This window comes from Callorhinus ursinus, unplaced genomic scaffold (genome assembly GCF_003265705.2).
Source record: "Callorhinus ursinus isolate GAN/ISIS: 27379988/994484 unplaced genomic scaffold, GSC_fseal_2.0 scaffold11, whole genome shotgun sequence".
Taxonomy (NCBI): Eukaryota; Metazoa; Chordata; class Mammalia; order Carnivora; family Otariidae; genus Callorhinus; species Callorhinus ursinus.
Window position 1 is genome coordinate 52,918,757 of NW_027397073.1, and position 23,249 is coordinate 52,942,005.

Here is a 23,249-nt window from a genome sequence, read left to right on the forward strand (position 1 = left end):
AGTGTCAAGGAGATGTACTTTTCCACTGCTAAGTTGTTTGCATTTATAACATGAAAGGACAAAAGGAACATTACCGAAAACTACTTATGGATTTTCTGACCTGTTCATAAAGACAACACATAAGCTAGTCAGCCAGTGGATAGGGTTCAGGCAGGAGGAATGAATGCACATAAGAGCTGAGAGCAAGACACAGCAAGGAAATCCCACAACATGCTAATTGTTATTTTCCAGACTCAGTTTTCATAAGAAATACTTCCTTTATGGAAAACTCACTGGCCCTTGACACGATTAGTTTGGTTCATTTAGTAAGTCTATTTAACGTAGGCTCAGGGTGTAATTACTAAGAAATTATTGATATTTTTATTAGGGATGATAACATATGATGATTATGTAAAAAAAAAATCCTTATCAGTGGATACATAGTAAAGTGCCATGATGCATGCCTTGGACTTAAAGATAATCTGGCAAAAACGACAAGTGGGGAAGATAAGAAAAGGAGACTGGCCCATTGTTTTGGGTGATGGGTACATGAGGGTTCATTGTACTAAACTCTATACTTTTGTGCATGTTTTTCTTTTTTTACAAGAAAAAGTTAAATGATTTAAAAAATAGGCCCCCAAAGTCACATCATGACAATACTCTTCTAGGTGGTTCCCATGGAAAAATGAAGGCAGGCTTAAATGCCTACCCCTAAATGCCTAAATTTCTTTGATTCAAAAATATCAACAGTTGGAAGATCCACCACTCATTTAATAATAGTTTTTCAGAGGAAAACAAACACACAGCATTAAAATACACACTGATTATAAACTATATCCCAATTTCAGAATTGTTGAAAATGTGGAAAACATGCCTCAGAATTGAGGTAACCTGGTCATTTTGTTGTCAATTATTTACTTTTTTTTTTTAAGTAAGCTCTATGCCCAACGTGGGGCTTGAACTCACGACCCTGAGATCAAGACTCCCACCCTCTACCAACTGAGCCAGCCAACCAGCCAGCCAGCTACCTATTGCTGTCAATTGTTAATAGGAATGATTGTTGTGTTAAAAAGCAAAATTTGTAAATGATGGTGTGCAAGGCCTCTGTTACTTATCTTACTTATTCATCATATTTTATCACTTATTTCAACCCCGGTAAGTTGAAATTTGTGTTAGTTCATTTAGTGGCTGAAGGTTTGCCTCCCTGAATCCCATGAGAGAAAGTGCATGCTAAACGGGTTTATGAATGTTAATAAGCATGGTCTCTACTGACGTATGCATTATTGGCCTTGTTCTAATACGTGCACCGATGCATTGGGCATTTAATTCCCTGAGAATCAGCGCCCCTTCAGAAATTTCTTGGGAAAGAGGAACCGGTGTAGAAACTGGAGGCCACCCCCACGTTGAGCTTGGTCCTTTTCAGAGAAGAAAGGATCCAGAGCTAGCGGGCACCCGGCTAGAGCTAGCTAAGGCTCTGCCCACTGGTTTTCTTTCCACTGGGCAGCGCGGGGGGGCGGCTGGATTCGCAGCCAGAACCGCCCCGCTGTCCCACACGTCGCAGCGGAAGTGTGGAACCGCAGCTCGACAAGCGAACCAGGCAAGGGAGGAACCACGACGTCCACAGACGCCGCATCAGCCCAGCCCGGAAGCGCCGGGTGCGCAGGCGTGCACAGCGGCCATTACTTACTGTCTTCCGGCAGGTTGTTTTCCCGCTCTTCTCTCTCCATCTGCTGGCACCACCCTTCCATGCGGTCCCGCTCTGCCTGGAGAAGCTTCAGAAACCAGTGGCCATCCCGGTGGCACACTGACCTTTGGACGGCCTCCAGGGGGTCTTCAGTGATCGAGTCAATCCAGGGATCCGGGGGAGGCAGAATCGAAGGGTCAAAATCCGCATCAAAGTCGTCGTCGGCAGCGCAGGCGTGGTAGTGGTTTCCTGAGCCCTGAATGCTGACCGTGGAGGTGCTGGCATCCCGGGAGAACTGTCTGGCCATTGGGCCAGGGCACGAATTGTCCTCTATAGACTCCAGAGAGTTTTCCAGATTATCGTGGAAGTCCAGGTCGGCCTGTACAGCTGTCGTCACACTGTTGGATCGAGTGAACCTGCGGAAGCTTGGAGGAATAGACAAAGGAGAGTTAGTTCAAGGCTCTTTCTCGATGCAAAAGCATTTCTACTTTTCCTGGTGAGTGTGACCATAGGAGGCCTCATCCTTTCAGTCTGGGGAGGTAGGTCCCTGATGCAAACATACCAGTTGCCGTAGCTCTAATATACGGAATCACAGACCTCTCATTTTTGTTCAATACCATATTAAAGCATATCTAGTGACATTTTAGAGGCAGAACAATGTGTACAGCTTTCGAAGCCAGTATAATGTCCCATGTTCAACTTCCTCCTCAAGTCTGGGGTGGCTTGAATTCTGGTAGTCAGGTTGCTGAGGGGTGAGGAAACAATTCACTTCTATCTTAGTCTGCATCCTTTGCTTAGAAATCGGGGAGACAAAACCAACCCAACCTAGCCCAAACCTCTTGTGAATCCTGCATAATTACATTTTTTTTTCCAGGGACAGCTCTTACAAGGTAAGACTTTATGAAAACAAACTAAAACGTCATGAGGTTCCTCTTAAAATTAAAACTCCTTGCCCTGGTAAGGATTCACCTGTTTCTTGATCGAGTAGGTCATTGTTATCATTTGGGGCAAAGCCTCTGGGGCAAAACAGTTCACAGTTCTAGAGTTCTCTGGTCCCATTCTCCTCTGCACCTTTAATTTCCATTCCCACAGTCCTTGCACCAAGATGATAAAAGACAATTTGTTCAGGGTGCCTGAGTGGCTCAGATGGTTAAGCGTCTGCCTTCGGCTCAGGTCGTGATCCCAGAGTCCTGGGATCGAGTCCCACATCGGGCTCCCTGCTCTTTGGGAGCCTGCTTCTCCCTCTGCCTCTCTCTCTCTCTCTCTCTCGCTCTCTGTCTCTCATGAATAAATGAATAAAAATCTTTAAAAAAAAAAAGACAATTTGTTCACAGATTCAGTCTGAGCATTTTATAAGGATATTCACGTAATCGATGTTTCTCAACCAGATGGCTCTATACATCTCTGGTTGACCCCTACAATGAAGGTCAGAGGGGTGGAGAAGAACAGAGGAGCAGTGAATTCTTTCTCAGACAAGGGGCAAGGGAAAGGTGTGGGCCTGAAGTAATTTAAAACTCAAACAAAAAACTTCACTGGCTCCTACAGCAGGCAAGTGACAATGACAGAGAATATAAGTCCACTGAAGGAGGCATCATGTGCCTGTTACCCTACTCTGTACTTTTTTTTTTTAAAAGGTAACTAACTTCCTGATCTAATATTTTCTTTATTTTTCCTTGTGAAAAAATATACATGACATAAAATGTACTATTTTAACCATATTTCTAAGTGTACGGTTCAGTGGCATTAAGTACATTCACAGTGTTGTGCAACTACTACCACCATCCATCTCCAGAACTTTCTCATCTTTCTCAACTGAAACTCTGTACCCATTTAGCAGTTCCCCACTGTCCCAGCTTGTGGCAACCACCACTCTACTTTCTGTCTCTACGGAATTTGACTTCTCTAGGTCTCTCATAGAAGTGGCATCATGCAGTATTTGTCCTTTTATGATCGGCTTATGTCACCTACTATAATGTCCTTAAGCTTCTTCTGTGTTGCCGCATGTGTCAGAATTTCCTTCCTTTTTAAGGCTGAATAATACTCCATTTTATGTATATACCACATTTGGTTTATCCATTTGTCGGTAGATGGACGCTTGGGTTGCTTCCACTTTTTGGCTATTTGAATAATGCTTCTTTGGACATGGGTGTACAAATATCTCGTTGAGACCCTATCTTCCATTCTTTTGGGTAGAAATGCTGAAGAGAAATTACTCTATCGTATGGTAATTCTATTTTTCATTTTTTGAGGATCTACCATACTGTTTTCCATACTGGCTATTACCATTTTACATTCTCATCTGCAATGCACAAGTGTTCCAATTTTTCCACATCCTTGCCAACACTTATTTTTTGACTTTTTGATAGTAGACATCCTAACGGGTATGAGGTGGTACATTTTCTTTACTGGCTCATGATCATGCCATGTTAAGTTGGTTGATTTGCCAGTTGATTTTCAATTGCTGTTTCTTATTCAATAGTGCCAGTCTTCCAGGACGGTGTGCTAAACAATGTCAATATAACATTTAATAAACCAGATTATGTCTTTTTTCTTAATTTTCCTGGAACACTTAATAAAGCCAATTAATATTAATACTTTGGTCCATGGAAAAGAAAAAGGGAGCAGAACAATACAGGTAAGTTGTTATTTGTAAGACTGTAGAAAGACTAGAAGTTACAAAAAGATGAGAGTACAATCATCACAATAAATCCATTTTTTTCCCTAGAAAATAAATGTCAAGAAAAAAGGTGGCTGCACTGTTGATCTCAGAATAATCAAATATAGTATGATTCATTTTATGAAGATAGACCGGCCAAAAAAAGCTGGCCCATCTCATTGTTTGCTGTTTTCAAGAAATTAACTTCTGTTGAGGGTATTTTACCTGGTCATTTTATAAGTTCTTTAACTCTAGAATGGGCCATACAAAAAAAAAAAAAAAAAAAGAATCACATAGTGTGAAAGTCTGAAAGCCGTGTTACCAGGTGTCTTATACTAGAGCAAAAGGAAGAGCAGTTTTGCTAATGTGATTCTTCCAATAGCCACTTACTTCTTGGCTGCAGTAGGCCTTTCCTGCATTCTTCTTATTCATCCCTTCCCCCCGCCGCCCCCAAAATGTTAAATGTCATCTCCTGAAGCTCAGCTTTCTTTCCGGACACATATGTGTGAGTTGGATGACTCTCCCTGCAACAGTTGACATTCTCGCTGTTCTACTAACACAAAATCTCAACTATGAAAACACTAGGCTTCACTCTCCAAGATCCTGTATTGCCAGGGGCACTACATTTTCCAGACTTAAAGGAGTGCCTTATTGTTTTCCAATCGCAGCAAACTTGCCAGAGATAGAGTCTGTTCCACATACAAAACAGTGGGCGCCTGGGTGGCTCAGTTGGTTAAGCGACTGCCTTCGGCTCAGGTCATGATCCTGGAGTCCCGGGATTGAGTCCCGCTCGGCAGGGAGTCTGCCTCTCCCTCTGGCCCTCTTCCCTCTCATGCTCTCTCTCATTCTCTCTCTCTCAAATCAATAAATAAAATCTTAAAACAAAACAAAACAAAAAAAACAGAGCGACCTCTTCTGGGCCTCTGTTTTTACCTACACGAAACTGTACCACCAGCATTCCTGACAGAGGGCTCCTGGCTATGGATCTTGTAAAGTATCCACCTTCTTAAGAAAAATTACTTGGCAGTAGATTAATAGAAGTTTGCAGTTTAGTCACCCAGAAAGAAATAAAAGTTAAGTAAAATTAAAAAGGTTTGGGATTAAAAGCGGTGCCTTTGAACTCAGGCAATACTGTCCAGGCTGCACTGTTTCTCTCAATTAAGTTCCTTAAGCAAGTGCTTTCTTCCACCCAGAGCTTTCAAAGAATGTCTGCTCTACAAAACGTTTCATGTCTTTCAAGTGCAAAGTTCCCTCTGAGTGAAGAGTACAATCAAGTTGTTATTGCTGTTTTAAAACTCTGATAGGAACACAAAAGGAGTCATTGGATTAATTTCTGTATTTTTAAAAAGAATAGATCAGTTGCTGGTAGATGGAATAAACTTCTAAGCTGAATCCAGTGGCTTACCGTTTCCAAACCCACAATCCCCAGACTCGAAGCTTCTTTGGTACTTCATGCCCTGAAGGCACAATGTGTAATAATTACAACTCCTGAAAAGGACTGGCCAATATTCTGGCCTAAGGAGCAGAAAACCATGAAACCAAAGACTGGATCAACCAGTATGGGACACAATACCTGTCTGTTTTGAACAGTAAGAGGAAAGTCACTTGGTAGCGTTCACCTCTGCTATTGCTTTGTGCCCCTCCTTTTTTTTTAATAATTTAAAATTTTTAATTTTTTAAAGATTTTTTGTTTATTTGACAGAGAGAGAGACACGGCGAGAGAGGGAACACAAGCAGGGGGAGTGGGAGAGGGAGAAGCAGGCTTCCTGCGGAGCAGGGAGCCCCATGCGGGGCTTGATCCCAGGACCCTGGGATCATGACCTGAGCCAAAGGCAGACGCTTAACGACTGAGCCACCCAGGCGCCCCCCCGCCTTTTTTTTAATTTTTATTTTACGTAGGCTCCTTGCCCAACGTGGGGCTTGAACTCACAGCCCTGAGATCAAGAGTTGCATGCTCTACCAACTGAGCCAGCCAGGCACCCCATGTGCCTCTTCTGTGAAACAAGTTTTTATGTGTAATTAGAGGGTTTTCTGCCCCCCTCACCCACCCCGCCACGACTTTTCTGTACAGCGGGTTAAAAATCAACACATAGATGGTATATCACAGAGGCCCTTCTCGTTCTCCGTCTGATGGGGCTGCATTTAAACAAAGTTTAATGAGCAAAATGAGCAAAAAACCAGAGTGCAGTCAGTATCTTTAGAACGTCCATGCTTTAGCCTTGTAAGTCGTTCAGGGGAGACCCAAGGCAGAAATTTATCTTGAGGAGATGAACTCAGTCATTCTGTTACTGAACCCTCTGGCCCCTGGTTATCTTCTTCATCCCTCTTATTCACATAATGGTTGCTTTTCAGGGCTAACTCTGGTTTCAAAGGGAGAAACACTAGTTCTGTGCTGTGCTTGCTTTCTTCGTAGGAGGCTTTAGACATTCTTCACTAAGCCTGCTGTCAAGGCTGAATAGATGTGGGATCTGAAAATGCTACTCTTCAAAAGTGCAACCATCTGGGTATTTTGTGAAATGGCACCCTTTAACTGATGCAAAAGCCCAAGACGTCTCATTATATAAAAGATAGATCAAAAGCAAGGTGTGGGGGTGAGAGGAGATTAAGATCCAGAATTAAAACTTTCTAAAAAAGAGATTCTCTCGTTCTTGTCAGATCAGCTTCGCAGTTAGAATAGTGAACGGAGGAACCCAGGCAGGATGCAGCCCTGGTCACAAATGCAGGCGGAAGTGGCTCTCCTGCTCCCCATTCCCATAATGGTCAGCACTGTCCTTGAGACAGATTGTAAAACGACCCCCAAACAAGTGTCCACTCATTATCCAAAAGCCACCACGTTCATTGCTCTTTTACCCAGCCGTCTCTTTAAGCAAAGGAAAATAGAGGAAGTTTTCTACATAACAACTCTGTTCCAAGTAATCATAATGCAATTGCCAATTAAAGAAAGGGAAGGAACAGACATTGATGACAGTGGGCTTGTTATTGCTGGATCTCTTCGGAGAGGGCCCAGCACTTGGCCAGCCTCCTTCAGGCCCCCTGGGCAGGTGCTAGTATCCTTGATGGGCTATCACTATAGGAACCTTGGTTAGGAGTCTCAACAAAACATCCTCGAACTGACTGCGCCCCAGCAACTGGAGCATTAGGTCACTCCTTGACTGTTGACCCCAGGTAACTAACAAAAGCCTGAGAGGTCTCACCCATAAGTTGTTTTAATTGTCTTATTTTGGGGTCATATGGAGGCCATAGGCTTGTGAGTCGGAGGATCATTTTTCTTTTGCAAACTAAGTTATCTGTAAAAAACGTGAAAAGAAAGAAAGAAAAAGAGAGGGAGGGAGAGAAGCCAGAAAGACAGAAGGAAGGAGGGAAAGAAAGTGGGAGGGCGATATGGAGGGAGGGAGGGGGAGAGAGAGAAGAAAAAAGGAAGGAAAGAAGAAGGAAGGGAGGAAGAAAAGGAGGAAAAAATGTATGAGGCATATCAGGAATCATGCCAAGTTTCAGGCTTTTACCATTTGAAATGCATGAATGCCACACCTTTAAAACTCAAGGGTATTGTAAGGACTATTTGGCTAGGTCATGGTATTGTTAACTTGGCACAGAAAAGAAGTTATTTGCCAAATGTAATACCGAGCGAGGGTCCTAGGCTATGCAGTACTCCAAGGAAGCTGTGAGGAGTGGGAATTGATCCAAAGCTTCCAGGTTGGCAAAGGAGAGATGTTTTTGACAGCCAACGGTCTTTTTAAGTCTGTGGTCCCTGAACTGGCTGTCAGAAGATACCTCAATTTGGGCTTCTTGTTTTCACATCCTGCTTAGTTGAAAAGGCACAACCCAAATGTTTATGTATTTAAGTCATTTATGATCAAAAGAGATCTTTTATAGTAGTTGATGTTATGCCAAAAGAACAAACAATGCTAGCTTTGCACATGCTTGTTATACCCAGTTATGAAGCCCTGAGCTTTAATGTGTGAAGCAAGGAAAATTTTTAAAACTTAGAAATTTTGGGGGCGCCTGGGTGGCTCAGTTGGTTGAGCGACTGCCTTCGGCTCAGGTCATGATCCTGGAGTCCCAGGATCGAGTCCCGCATCGGGCTCCCTGCTCGGCGGGGAGTGTGCTTCTCCCTCTGACCCTCCCCTGTCTCATGTGCTCTCTCTCTCTCTCTCTCTCATTCTCTTTCAAATAAATAAATAAATAAATAAATCTTTAAAAAAAAACAACTTAGAAATTTTTGGAAATAGAGGTAATGTTGGTGAAAAAACAAGAGTCTAATTATCCTTATTCACTGAGGCATTTGTTTCTAGAAATGGGGAGCAACTTTGATAATAGCTTGAAGGGGCCTTCGGCACCTGTGACTCAGTGTGTTTGTTCACAGACCTGCTGAAATGGCAGGTGTCATTCACAACCACATTTCGATGCTAGCATTTTTCCCCCTTAGCGTTAGAAGTGTCCTGACACTTTAGCATTTTGTACATTTCATAATGTACAAAAGGTATACCAGGAGAGAAGGTGATGGCTCCGTCAAATGGACATAAGAAAGACAAGAGACGTTTATGCAAATCATCAAAATATCCACCCGCTCCCATTCTCATCCCGTAAATGAAATATAAATGGAAAGATCTTGGCTTTCCCTTTGCATACCCGCTCCTCCAAACACACAGATCTTGCTCTAGACAACTCACTGTTACCCAGCTTCACCGATTTAATAAAGGAATGGCAGGCACGAGGGCGGTTGATGAGGAAAGAAAAGAGGTCACAAAGTTATTTACTACCCACTTATTCTAGGAAAAGTTTTCTCCTCTAATTCCCTGGATGCTGAAGGCAAATAGTCCTTGCAGTAACACTGACTTTCACTTGGATGATCTCTAAAGATCCCAGCCAGTTAAGAAGTAGTTTACAAAGACACAGATAAAAATATTAAGGGATGCCTGGCTGGCTCACTCAGTGGAGCATGCGACTCTTGATCTTGGGGTTGTAAGTTCGAGTCCCACGTTGGGTGTAGAGATACTTAAAATCTTTTAGGGGCTCTTGGGTGGCTCAGTTGGTTAAGTGTCTGCCTTTGGCTTAAGTCACGATCCTGGGGTCCTGGGATGGAGCCCTGGGTCAGGGGGAGCCCTGTGTCAGGGGGCTCCCTGCTCTGCCCCTCCCCCTGGCCCCCACTCATGCTCTCTCTCTCAAATAAAAAATTTTTTAAAAATAATAAAATCTTTCAGGGGCACCTGGGTGGCTCAGTCAGTTAAGCATCTGACTCTTGATTTCGGCTCAGGTCATGATTATAGAGCCCTGGGATCAAGCCCCTTGTCAGGGGCCCTGCTCAGCAGGGAGTCTGCCTGAGATTGTCTCTCTCCCTCTGCTCCTCGCCTGATACCCCCCCGCTTGCTCTCACGTGTCCCCCCTCAAATAGATAAATAATATTTATCTTGTAAAAAAAATCTTAAAAAATTAATATACACATATCAGAAAAATAGCATTTTGGAATTTCTTTTCCAGAAAATTGCTGTTAGACCAGTAGTTTCTCTCTATACAACCACTAAAGACAGATGTCAGTTTGACAGTGTTAATAAATAAGCAAGAATATATAATTTCAAAGCCTCTACTCTCCCTAACATTTTCATTTGTAAAGACTAAAGATGATTTCTTTATAAATGTCCCAAAATTTAACATAAATATCTACCCTTATGAAAGGTAGCTGAGTTACAAGAGGGACAGGTAGCCTGAACCTTTATCACAGACTTATCCACACTTCTCTCTTGTTTCTGAACTACAGATTAGGACAGCAACACAGCCACCTGGGAAATATGACAATAAGCAGAAAGGCAAGACCCAGGAGATTAGGCCTGGACCTCAACAAAGAATCTCCATCTAGGTATAATGCTACTCTAAATTTGAGGAAACACTGCTGGAATGTTGACTCAGAGAACTTACACCTAAAAGAGGCTATTGATGTTAATTATATCCAACTCCCACATGGTAAAGACAGAAAGGTAAAGTTACTTTCAATTTGGATCTCATGACTGGAATATTTTCCCCCCAAGTCTTCAGTATGTTCCCATACATTCTATGACTTTTGAGCCAGAGAGCAACACTCAATAACAGGGCTCATCCCACTTGTAGGCCAAATAAAACCTATATGGATGATTTCTGCTGCTGGCCAAGATGGAGTAAGAGTGACTGAATTTATTCTTCTATTTGAAACAACTAAAAAAAACCAGGCAAAATGTATGAAAAAAGTATTTTCAAGGTACCTGACATCAGTCAATGAAGAACAGTGATCACTGAGATGTGGGAAACAAACAAGGTCTATGATTGCCCGTGTTTACTGATTAGAGAAAGTTTCCAGGCAGCAGCCCAGGGAGTGGTCTCTGTGTGGTGCCAGCAGTCTTCCTGAGCTGTTGAGACATTGCTGGGAGTCCCAGGAGGGCAATGCAGTGGGAGTTTGCAAGGCAGAGTGTGGAGGAAGAGAGAACTGTACAGAGAGCACCCATGGATCTGCAGGGTCCTAGTAGAGTATTTATCAACATTCAGAGGTAAGGGGTAAGAAACCTACCCACAGCTGGGGTATCTTTGTTCCTCTTTGAAAAAAACATATCTTTAAAAAATAAAAACAAAACAATGACTCTTGATATACAAAAGCGGAAAACCTTCATCATGAGCAGACATGTACTATAAGAAAGGTTAAAAGAAGTCTTTCAAGAGGAAGGAAAATGATGCTAGATGGAAGTTTGGCTCTATACAAAGAAACGAATAACACTGGAAATCATAACTTTGTGGATGAATAGGACTTTTTTCCTTTTATTTAAATCATTTAGTTAGTTTAAAATTTTATTTTTAAGTAATCTTTACACCTAACATGGAGCTCAAACTCAGGACCCCGAGATCAAGAGTCACTGACTGAGCCAGTCAGGTGCCCCTATTTAAATCATTTTAAAGATAATTGGACTTTTAAAGTAAAAATAATAACACTATATTATGGATTTTTAATACATGTAGAAGTAAAATGTTTGATAACAATAGCACAAATCTGGGTAGTAGATGAATGGAAACATACTGTTGTAAGTTTCTTACATATGAAATGATCTAATTTCAATTGAAGGTATAATATAATTAAAGATATACATTATAATCCCTATAGCAACCATTAAAAATACAATGAAGAGTTATAGCTAATAAGACTACAAAGGGAATAAAATAGAATCATAAAAAGATAATCCAAAGGAAGGTAGAAAAAATGAAAAATAGGACAAAGAAGAGATACAATTAACAAACAAATACAAACTGGTAACTTAAACCCAAACACATCAACAATTCCATTAAATGTAAGTGGTCTAAGTATCCCAATTAAAAGGAAGAGGTTGTATGATTGGGTTAAAAAGCAAGACCCAACTATATGCTACCCATAAAAAAAAAAACCACTTTAAATATAAAGACATAAATAATTTGAATGAAAAAGGCTACCTCATGCTAACACTAATGAAAAGAAAGTTCAGGAGCACCTGGCTAGCTGAGTTGGTAGAGCATGTGACTCTTGATCTTGGTGTCATGAGTTCAAGCCCCACGTTGGGCATAGAACTTACTTTAAAAAAAAAAGAAAGAAAAGAAAGCTTAATTGGCTATCTCAATATCAGACAAGGTAGATTTCATAACAAAAAATCTTAGGGAGAAAGAGGGATGTTTCATAATCATAAAGGGGCCAATTCATGAAGAGGACATAGCAATCTTAGATGTTTGTGCACCTAATAAAAGAGCTTCAAAATACACAAAGCAAAAACAAAAAAACAAAATACACAAAGCAGAAGTTGATAGAATAAGGAGAAATAGATAAATTCACAATTACAGTCAGAAGTTTCAACATTGCTTTCTCAATAATTGATAGAATATATAGACAGAAAATCAGAAATTTATGGAGAAATTAAAAAACTAACCTGGCCTAATTGGCATTTATAGAACACTCCATTCGAAAATAGAAGAATATACATTTTTTTCAAGTGCACACAGACTATTTAGCAAGATAGACAGTATTTTGGGTTACAGAACAGATCTCAGTGAATTTTAAAGGATTCAAGACATAAAGTATGGTGTCGGGCCACAATGGAATTAAATAGAAATCAATAACTAAATGATGTTTACCAAGTCCCAAAATATTTGTGAGCTAGATAACACAAAAACTATGGGTTAAAGAAAAAAAGGAGATTAGGAAGTATTTTGAACTGAATGAAAATGAAAACACAATAATCAGAATTTGTGGGATGTAGTTAAAAGTACTGAAAGGGACATTTATAGCATTAGACACCAATAATACAAAAAAATAAAGGTCTCAATTCAATGTTCAACTGCTACTTTAAGAAATTAAAAAATAGAAGGGCAAATGCAATCTATGGTAAATAGAATAAAGGAAATGAAAAAGATAAAAGCAAGAAATCAATGAAATAGAAAACAGGAAAACAAACATCAGTGAAATCAAAGCTTTTTCTTTTTCTTTTTAAAAGAATTTATTTATTTATTTGACAGAGAGAGAGACAGCGAGAGAGGGAACACAAGCAGGGGGAGTGGGAGAGGGAGAAACAGGCTTCCTGCAGAGCAGGGAGCCTGATGCGGGACTCAATCCCAGGACCCTGGGATCATGACCTGAGCCGAAGGCAGGCGCTTAACGACTGAGCCACCCAGGCGCCCCTCAAAGCTTTTTCTTTTTTTTCTTTTTTTTTTTTTAAGATTTTATTTATTTATTTGAGAGAGAGAGAGAGAGAGTACATGAGAGGGGGGAGGGTCAGAGGGAGAAGCAGACTCCCTGCCGAGCAGGGAGCCCGATGCGGGACTCGATCCCGGGACTCGAGGATCATGACCTGAGCCGAAGGCAGTCGCTTAACCAACTGAGCCACCCAGGCGTCCCCAAAGCTTTTTCTTTTAAAAAATTGATAAAAATAATCCTTTACCCAGGCTGATGAGGGAAAAAAAAGAAAAGACACACATTGCCATATCAGAAATGAGAGAGGTGACATCATTACAGATTCTATAGCTATTAAAATGATATGAAAGTAATATTATGAACAACTTTATACCAATAAATTGGATAACTTAGATGAAATAGACAAATTTCTTGGGCGCCTGGGTGGCTCAGTCGTTAAGCGTCTGCCTTTGGCTCGGGTCGTGATCCCAGGGTCCTGGGATCGAGCCCCGCATCGGGCTCCCCGCTCCGCGGGAAGCCTGCTTCTCCCTCTCCCACTCCACCTGCTCGTGTTCCCTCTCTCGCTGTGTCTCTCTCTGTCAAATAAATAAAATCTTAAAAAAAAAAAAAAGAAATAGACAAATTTCTTGAAAGACAAACTACCAAGGATCAACTAAGAAGAAATCAATGACTTAAATAGCCGTATACCTATTAAAGGAATTGAATTTGTAGTAAAAAATCTTTCCCACAAAGTAAACTCCAGATCTACAGTTTCACTGGCTAATTCAATTAAATATCTAATGAAAAATTTTAACAATGTCACACAAACACTTTTAGAAAATGAGGAGGAAAAATACCTCCTAAGTTTTTCTATGAGGATAGCATTACTCTAACAACAGCCAACAAAGACAATACAAGAAAACTACAGAACAATATTTCTCATGAATACAGATACAAATATTTTCAACCAAATGTTAGCAAATCACATCCAAAAACTTTCTTTATGGATTATGCATGATGACAAAATTGAGCTTATCCCTAGAATACAAAGTTGGGTTAACATTAAAAAATCAGTTAATGGGGCGCCTGGGTGGCTCAATCATTAAGCGTCTGCCTTGGGCTCAGGTCATGATCCCAGGGTTCTGGGATTGAGCCCCACACTGAGCCCCATGTCAGGCTCCCTGCTCTGCAGGAGGCCTGCTTCTCCCTCTCCCACTCCCCCGCTTGTGTTCCCTCTCTCACTGTGTCTCTCTCTCTCTGTCAAATAAGTAAATTAAATCTTTAAAAAAAAAAAAATCAGTTAATGCCAGACAACTGAATAAATATCCACATGTAAAAGAATGAAGCTGGATCCTTACTTCACACCAATAGAAAAGTTAGCTCAAAATAGGTCAAAAGCCTGAATTTAGGAGTTAAACCTATGTAATTCTTAGAGGAAAACATAGGGGCAAATCTGCATTATTTTGGCTTTGGCAGTGGTTTCTTAAATATGACATTGAAAGCATAAGTGATGAGAAAAACCGGACTCATCAAAATTAAAAACTTTTGTGCATCAAAAAACACTATCAATAGAGTAAAAAGACAACCCAAAGAAGGGGAGAAAATATTTGTAAATCATATATCTGATAAGGGTCTGGTATCCAGAATATATAAAGAACACTTACAGCACTCAGCAATAAAAACAAACAACCTAATTTAAAAAAATGGGCAAAAGTTGGGGCACCTGTGTGGCTCAGTTGGTTAAGCGTCTCTTGATTTCAGCTAAGGTCATGATCTCAGGGTCATGAGACTGAGCCCTGCGTCAGGCTCTGCACTCAGCACGGAGTCTGCTTGTCCCTCTCCCTCTGCTCCTACCCCTGGCTAACGCGTGCATGCTCTCAAATAAATAAAATATTTCAAAAAAATAAAATAAGTAAAAAATGGGCAAAAGACTTGAATAGGTATATCTCAAAAGAGATAAACAAATGGCCAATAAACACATGAAAAGATAATCGACATCAGTAGTCATTAGGGAAATGCAAATTCAAGCCATAATGAGATACCACTTCATATCCACTAGGATGGTCATAATTTTTAAAAATGGAAAATAACAAGTGTTGGCCAAAATGTGGAGAAATTGGAACGCTCATATGCTGTTGGTGGGAATGTAAAATGGTATAGTTGTTGTGGAATATAATTTGGTGCTTCCTCAAAAAGGAATCCTAAACATAGAATTACCATATGACCCAGCAATTCTATTCCTAGGTAAATACCAAAAAGAATTAAAAACAGATGTTCAAACAAAAACTTGTACACAAATGTTTGTAGTAGCTGTATTCATAGTTGCCGAAATGGAAAACATGGCTACGAAAAGATGAATGAATAAACAATGTAATATAACCATATAATGGCTATTCAGCCATAAAAAGGAATGAAATACTATACATGCTACAACATGGATGAACCTCAAACCGGACACAAAAGGCCACATATTGTGTGATTCCATTTATAAGAGATAACCAGTAGGCAAATCCATAAAGACAGAAAACAGATTAGCAGTTTCAAAAGGCTGGGAGGAAGGGTGAACAGACAGTGACTGCTTAATGGATATGGGATTTTTGTCTGAAGTGACAAAAACATTTTGGAGCTAGATAGTGGTGATGGTTGTACAACACTGTGAATGACTTAATGCCACTGAATTGTACACGTAAAATGGTTAAAATGGTAAATTTTATTTTATATGTATTTTACCATAATTTAAAAAATCAGTCAAGGGGCGCCTAGGTGGCTCAGTCAGTTAAGCCTTTTGGCTCAGGTCATGATCCCAGAGTCCTGGGATCAAGCCCCGCATCGGGATCCCTGCTCGGCGGGAAGCCTGCTTCTCCCTCTCCCACTCCCCCTGCTTGTGCTCTCACTCTCTCAAATAAATAAATAAAATCTTAAAAAAAAAACGCAATTCATATTTATAGTTTAAAATGAAAAAGCTTGTAATATCTCATTAGATATAAAAAAAAAGCATTTGGCGAAATCCAACATCCGTTCCTGATCATAATTCTCAACAAACTAGAAATAGAGAGGAACTTCCTCAATTCAACAAAGGGCATCTACAAAAAACATAAAGCTCAGATAATACTTAATGGTGAAAGATTGAATATTTTTACGGAAGATCAGAAATAAGGCAAGGGTGACCATACTCATGATTTCTATTCAAAATTGTATTGGAGGTTTTAGCCAGTGTAATAAAATAAGAAAAGAATACATCCAGATGAAAAGAAATCTCTCTTTTTTTGTAGATAACATGGTAGTCTAGAATATCACATGGACTGTACAAAAAAGACACTAAAACTAGTAGGCTAGTTTAGGAACATTACAGGGTAGAAGATCAACACACAGAAATCAATGGTATTTCTATGACCTAACAATAGACAGTTGGTAAGTGAAGTAAAAATAAATACCATTTATAATATCAGGGACAAAAAGAGATATCTATGGGCAAATCTGACAAAATATGTGCAAGACATTTACACTGTAAATTACATAATATTGCTAAATAAAAGAAGAGGGGCACATGGGTGGCTGTTGTTTAAGCGTCCAACTCTTGGTTTCAGCTCAGGTTGTGATCTCAGGGTCATGAGACTGAGCTCCGAAGGGCTTCCCACTCAGCAGGGTGTCTGCTTCTCTCCCTCTGCCCCTCCCCCTGCTCATATGTTCTCTCTCTCTCTCAAATAAATAAATCTTTTAAAATAAATAAATAAATGAATGAATGAATAAAGAGATTGTTAAGATGTGAAATCTCCTGGCAGTGATGTATATATTCAGTGCAGTCTCAATCAAAATCGGGTAGGTCTTTAATAGAAATTAACAACAAACACTTTCTAAAACTCATTATGGAAAGGCAAAGGACGTAGAATTGCAAGGAAAAAAAGCTTTGAAAAAAAGGAGTTGGAGGACATACATTATCTAACTTCAAGTTTTACTCTAAAGCTGCAATAGTTAGAACAGTGTGGTATTGGCATGAAGATAGGCAATTAGATCTATGGAACAGCACAGAGAACACAAAAACACATCCATATACATATATCAACAAATATTTTAAAAGGATATTCTATCTTTAAAAAATTCTAGAAAATGCAAACAAGTGGCAGCAAGTGGGGAAAGCTGTAGGGGAGAAGAGGTGGGAGGGCAGGAGGGGCTGACTATGAAGGGGTAAGTGGAGACATTTGGAGGTGATGGTTGTGTTCTCTATTTTGATGGTGGTGATAGTTCCATTATATATATGTATACATACATATATATGTATTTCTGATAAATATATATAAATTTATCAAATTATAGTTTGTATAGTTTATTGTATGTCAATTTCAATAAGGCTGTTAAAACAATAAGGGGATTTATTTTATTTTTAAAGATTTTATTTATTTGACAGAGACACAGCGAGAGAGGGAACACAAGCAGGGGGACTGGGAGAGGGAGAAGCAGGCTTCCCGCTGAGCAGGGAGCCCGATGCAGGGCTCGATCCCAGGACCCTGGGATCATGACCCAAACCGAAGGTAGGTGCTTAACAACTGAGCCACCCAGGCGCCCCAACAATAAGGGGCTTTATCTGTGCACTCAAGTGCCTCCCTCTGAGTGTAAAGGGTGCAGATTTTTTTCAGAAGCTATTTGCAAATTGGTATCAAGAACATTAAAAAATATTTGAATTCTTAAACCCAGAAATGGAATAATCTGAAATAGCAAAAATACTTATTGCACAAAGATATTTATCACAGGGGCACCTGGGTGGCTCAGTCATTGTCTGCCTTTGGCTCAGGTCATGATCCCAGGGTCCTGGGATCGAGCCCCGCATCGGGCTCCCTGCTCAGCGGGAAGCCTGCTTCTCCCTCTCCCACTCCCCCTGCTTGTGTTCCCTCTCTCGCTGTGTGTCTCTCTGTCAAATAAATAAATAAAATCTTTAAAAAAAAAGATATTTATCACAATATTATACATCACTATTTTGATCAGTCACTTTTGATTTTTAGCAAAGTTTGTACATGCACACAATTTTAAAGATTTTATTTATTTATTTATTTACTTATTTATTTGACAGGGAGAGAGTACAAGCAGCGGGGAGCGGCAGGCAGAGGGAGAGGGAGAAGAAGGCTCCCTGCTCAGCAGGGAGCCCCATGTGGGGCTCCATCCCAGGACCCCAGGACCATGACCTGAGCCAAAGGCAGACGCTTAACCGTCAGAGCCACCCAGGCTCCCCATGCACACAATTTTATTTTATTATTATTTTTTAACATTTTTTTAAAGATTTTATTTATTTGAGAGAGAGAGAATGAGAGATAGAGAGCACGAGAGGGAAGAGGGTCAGAGGGAGAAGCAGACTCCCTGCTGGGCAGGGAGCCTGATGTGGGACTTGATCGCAGGACTCCAGGATCATGACCTGAGCCGAAGGTAGTCGCTTAACCAACTGAGCCACCCAGGCGCCCCCCATGCACACAATTTTAAAATATCAAGTGGTTCTACAAGGCTGGCTGTGAAAAATAGAAATTCCTGGTCTGCTGATGTAATAATTTTCTGTTCCACAGGCAGCCACTTTTAAATACTACTTCTAAATAACAAACATTGCTATTTGTTAATAATTTAGTTTTTGTTTTTAGGAAAGATGAACCTTTAGATTTCTCTCACCTCATCTTCATTCACTCCTCTTCATTCTATCTCCGATTCTGTCCCTGTCTCTGTGTCTGTCTGTGTGTCTATGTGTCTGTCTCTCTCACACACACACACACATGCACTCTGGTCGGCCCCAGTATTTTTTTTCCATTCTCCTGATATAGTTACATTGTAAATTTGGATCAATATTTAGAACTTGCTTTTTATGACTACATTATTATGAGCAGGAAATAGTGTATACAGCTGACTGTGTGTTATGGCCTCAATTGTGCACTTTCCCCCCAACAAATTCAGATGTGGAAGTCCTAACCTCCAGTATCTCAGAAATGTGACTGTTTTTGGAGTCAGGGCTTTAAAGGGGTAAATAAAGTAAAATAAAGTCATATGAGTGGGCCTTAATACACTATCTGATAACCTTATAAGAAGAGGAAATTGGGACATGGACAGAGGGGGAAAAAACACCTGAAGACACGGGGAAGACAGTTATCTACAAGCCAAAACCTACAGAAGAAACCAACCCCACCAACACCTTGATCTTGGACTTCTAGCTTCCAGAACTGTGAGGAAATAAATTTCTGCTGTTTAAGCTGCCCAGTCTGTGATGCTTTGCTATAGCAGCCTTAGCAAACTACCATGCAGTATTTATATTCTACTTTCTACCACATTTTTTTCCTTTTTAAAAATTTACTTAATTTTTTATGTATTTAGCACTTACTCAATCCTCAAAATTCCCCCAGATGTGGGAGCCTGGGTGGCTCAGTTGGTTAAGTGACTGCCTTCGGCTCAGGTCATGATCCTGGGGTCCCGGGATGGAGTCCCGCATCAGGCTCCCTGCTCGGCAGGAAGTCTGCTTCTCCCTCTGACCCTCCCCCCTCTCATGTGCTCTCTCTCTCTCATTCTTTCTCTCAAATAAATAAATAAAATCTTAAAAAAAAAAAATTCCCCCAGATGTGTAGTTTTCTCTGCATGCATTGAAACAAACACATAGGTATGCTACGAGTCTTCTTGAATTAATCTTTCACAGAGCTTCTGACCTGCTCCACCACAGCTGGTCACTCCCTAGACCTGCTTCACAACTGTTGTCAGGAGATTTCTCTTCTCAATCATCTTGAGGCCTCCCTTTCCCCCTTTCTTGGGTTGGATTACTTGTTTCCTGGATTACTTCTTTGCTTTTCCCCTTTTGTACTTTTTCTAGAAATTTCTTCAATTTATCTTCCAACTCTTCTATTGGGTTTTCCAGTGTTGCTATTCAGTTTTTAATTTCTAAGAGCACTTTTCTTTTTCTTTCCACCCCACCGCCTCCTCCCCTCCTCAGGGGGATAAGATGCTCTGTAAGAGACTGTATCAATTTTCTTTTTCTTTTTTTAAAAGATTTTATTTATTTGAGAGAGAGAGAGAGCATGAGCAGGGGAGAAGCAGAGGGAGAGGGACAAGCAGACTCCACACTGAGCACAGAGCCCCATGTGGGGCTGGATCCTACAACCCTGAGATCATGACCTGAGCCAAAATTGAAAGTCCGACACTTAACAGACTGAGCCACCCAGACACCCTAGAAAACATACCAATTTTCACTTCTGTCATGGAGCTTTTCTTACCCACCTTTCCCTTCTTAATAACTTTTTAATTTTCTGAATGTTCCTTAAAACTTTTGGTTCTTTTTTTACAGCCCTGATCTGAGCTTGCTGATTGTTAGCTGTCTGCTCATGCTTGAAAGGCACAGTAAAAGCCTCTTCAGAAGTCTGTGCTGTAGGGAGGGGCTTATCCCCTATGATCTGCGGTGTAGGTGATCTCACAGGGCTCTCACCTTGCAAAATCCCTGATGTCAGTGTGTCTTTGGTCAGTACCCCCACAATAGATTGTTCCATACTTCTGCTTAGAGGGAATAAGCCTGGCTGCCAGGATTCTGGGAGCGGTGTGAGCATAAGAAGGCTCAGGGCAGGGTGGCTCAGCATTCTGTTTGTAAATTTTCACTTATCTTTTTATTTTCAGGCTCGTAATGGTGCCCTCAACTGTGCTGCTGTCCTCCATTTCTGAGACCCTTTGTTTTAGCAGCTGAACAAGAGAAACCTCCAGTCTTCAGCCAGAGTGGAGAAGGGCTGTCACCGGGCTCTGCAGGTACAAAGAGTCCTTAGCTTCTTCGTCCCTACTTTTCAGATCGCCTAATGCTGTCCGGCCCCATGCCTTTTGTGAATCTTGGGTTTTTGCATCACTGGCTTTAGATTCTGCTTTCCCTGGTCAGTTGAGTCAGCGATCACTTGTCTATCTGCCTTCCAGCTTCCTAAATGTCACTGTTCTTTTTTTCTCTCCTGTTCTCTTCATCCTTGGCAGTTTATGCCCAAACAAGCAAAGAATCAGTTTACTGCCATTTAGTTTCAGAAGGTCTAAAGATGATGTATTTTTTTTTTTAAGATTTTATTTATTTAGTTAATAGAGAGGGACAGCAAGAGAGGGAACACAAGTAGGGGGACTGGGAGAGGGAGAAGCAGGCTTCCCGCTGAGCAGGGAGCCTGATACGGGGCTCGATCCCAGGACCACCTGAGCTGAAGGCAGTCGCTTAACTGACCGAGCCACCCAGGCACCCTGATGTATGTACTTTTTTCACTGTCTTTAACCAGAAATCAATCTAGAAATAATGGAGATATTCAACAGTGGGAGACAGGGGAAGCAAATTATGATTCATACTTTCGATGTATAACCATCGAAAGAAATATTTGTTGTGAAGTTTTAGTAATGAGAAAGCTTTTGTTATAACATTAGTTGATTTTATTTTATTTTTATTTAAAGTTTTGCTCTTTTTTTTTTTTTTTTTAGTAATCTCTGCACCCAACGTGGGGCTCAAACTCATGACCCCAAGATCAAGAGTCACATGCTTTCCTGACTGAGCCAGACAGGTATTCCAAATTATTACTAAATTTTATTTTATTTTTTTTAAGATTTTATTTATTTATTTGAGAAAAGAGAGGGAGAGAGAAATCACAAACAGGGGAGGAAGAGCAGAGGAGTGGGAGAGGGAGAAGACTCCCCGCTGAACAGGGAGCACGACCAGGACCCTGAGATCATGACCTGAGCTGAAGGCAGCCGCCCAACTAACTAAGCCACCCCGGCACCCCACTAAGTTTTATACATAGAACAATTTCAGTAACTTTTAAAATGTTTATGGAAAAAGTATGGGTAAAAAATATATCCCTTTATTAATTCATGGTTAATGAGTGAAATTATGGGGAATTTTACTTCTGTAATTTATAAATTTTCATAATGTATAAATAGTATCTTTTAAATCATTAATTAGATTTAATAATACATAATTATTATGGAAGAGATAGATAATACTTAAGATACACACATACACATATGGTTTTTTCATTGTTCCAAGGCCCATCAGAGAGGTATAAACTGCCCACATGCTGCTTTATGTTTTCCTCCAAGTAAATTTACATACCACTTTTATAACGAAAATAAATATATTCTTCCTCTTTTTGTGTCCACTGTTAGTCTTAGAGTCACTAGTGGGATCATATAAGAAAGTCTTAAAAAAAAAAAAAAAGCCTGTATGAACCATGGTTAATATACAATTGTTACTTAGAAGGAAAGGGGAGATCCCTGGGAGCCTCTTAGCTTTCTCACCTTAGTAAATAGGAAGGAAGGATTGGTTTACTGGATTTGCTAATTATTAGCTTGAAAGACAAGGAGACCTCATGCAAATTCCTGGGGAGCAGTCAGAAGGATGAGAGAGAATGGGCACAGGATGCTAGGAGGCGCTGGGATACAGGGCAGAGACAGCGGGAGGTGTTGGCAAGACTGGCCGGCTTTGCTTGAGATCAGTCAGTTCCGCATATCAACAAATACTGTATGCTGTGTGGATCCTATCCAATGGGCTGCTAGCTGACCCTTGAAACAGGAATTGGGGAAAGACAGCTAATCTTTGATGGAGATGAGGAATTTCTTCACTAGCTTAAGAGAAACAGTCTTGTTGCATGCATTCGTTATCCCTGGTTTGGCGCTGCCATGGCATTTAAACCAGTGACCTTTAGACAGCATTCCTCAAGGCACAGTCCCCACCACGAGGTAGCCCTGGAGAAGGGATGTGGCACGTCTGCTATGGATGGCATTTTGAGGACATCATGGCGGTCTGCAAATACACCAGGGAGATTTTTAGAATACTCCATTTAGAGTCCTCTCTTTGGAGCAGATTGGTTACTTAGTACATTTTACTAATGAGTTATTAACTTATTCCTTTTGTTTTAAATTGTAGCACTGCAGAACACCTAGATTTAAAAGTCTACCCCTTCATAGACAAATCAGCCAGGTGGACTTCAGTGTGTTAGTTTTGGTTCCTAAATTGTGATGGATTCAGAAGGTGATAATGAGTTTCTTGGCCTCTTACAAAGTCTTAGTTAATCTTCCTCTCTTTGTATGATGTCTTTCTTTTGCTGGCTCTATTTCCTTTCTCTCACTTTTTGTTAGGTTACAGTTGTTTATCAGTCTATTTGGGGAAGGAAGAGATGGATCGTACTAGTTATTCAACCCTAAAACAACTTATCGCAAGATAATTAAAAAAAAATCCCTTAGCTGTTATTAGATAATCTCATTTGCCCAGTTTTGCTTTTTAAGATCCTATCTAAATGAATTACTACCAGCAGAACTGT

At 40.5% G+C, this 23,249-nt stretch overlaps 1 protein-coding gene across 15 annotated transcripts in view; it reads right to left on the bottom strand.

Annotated features, from left to right (window-relative positions):
* Window positions 1–23,249, bottom strand: part of DLGAP1 (DLG associated protein 1) — a 942,912-nt gene that overhangs the window by 25,711 nt on the left and 893,952 nt on the right. For all 15 annotated transcript variants that reach the window (XM_073898465.1, XM_073898467.1, XM_025886688.2 and 12 more), the window contains one exon: window positions 1,667–2,088. In XM_073898465.1, coding sequence (XP_073754566.1) covers window positions 1,667–2,088 — 422 coding nt within the window. The remainder of the gene's footprint in view (window positions 1–1,666; window positions 2,089–23,249) is intronic.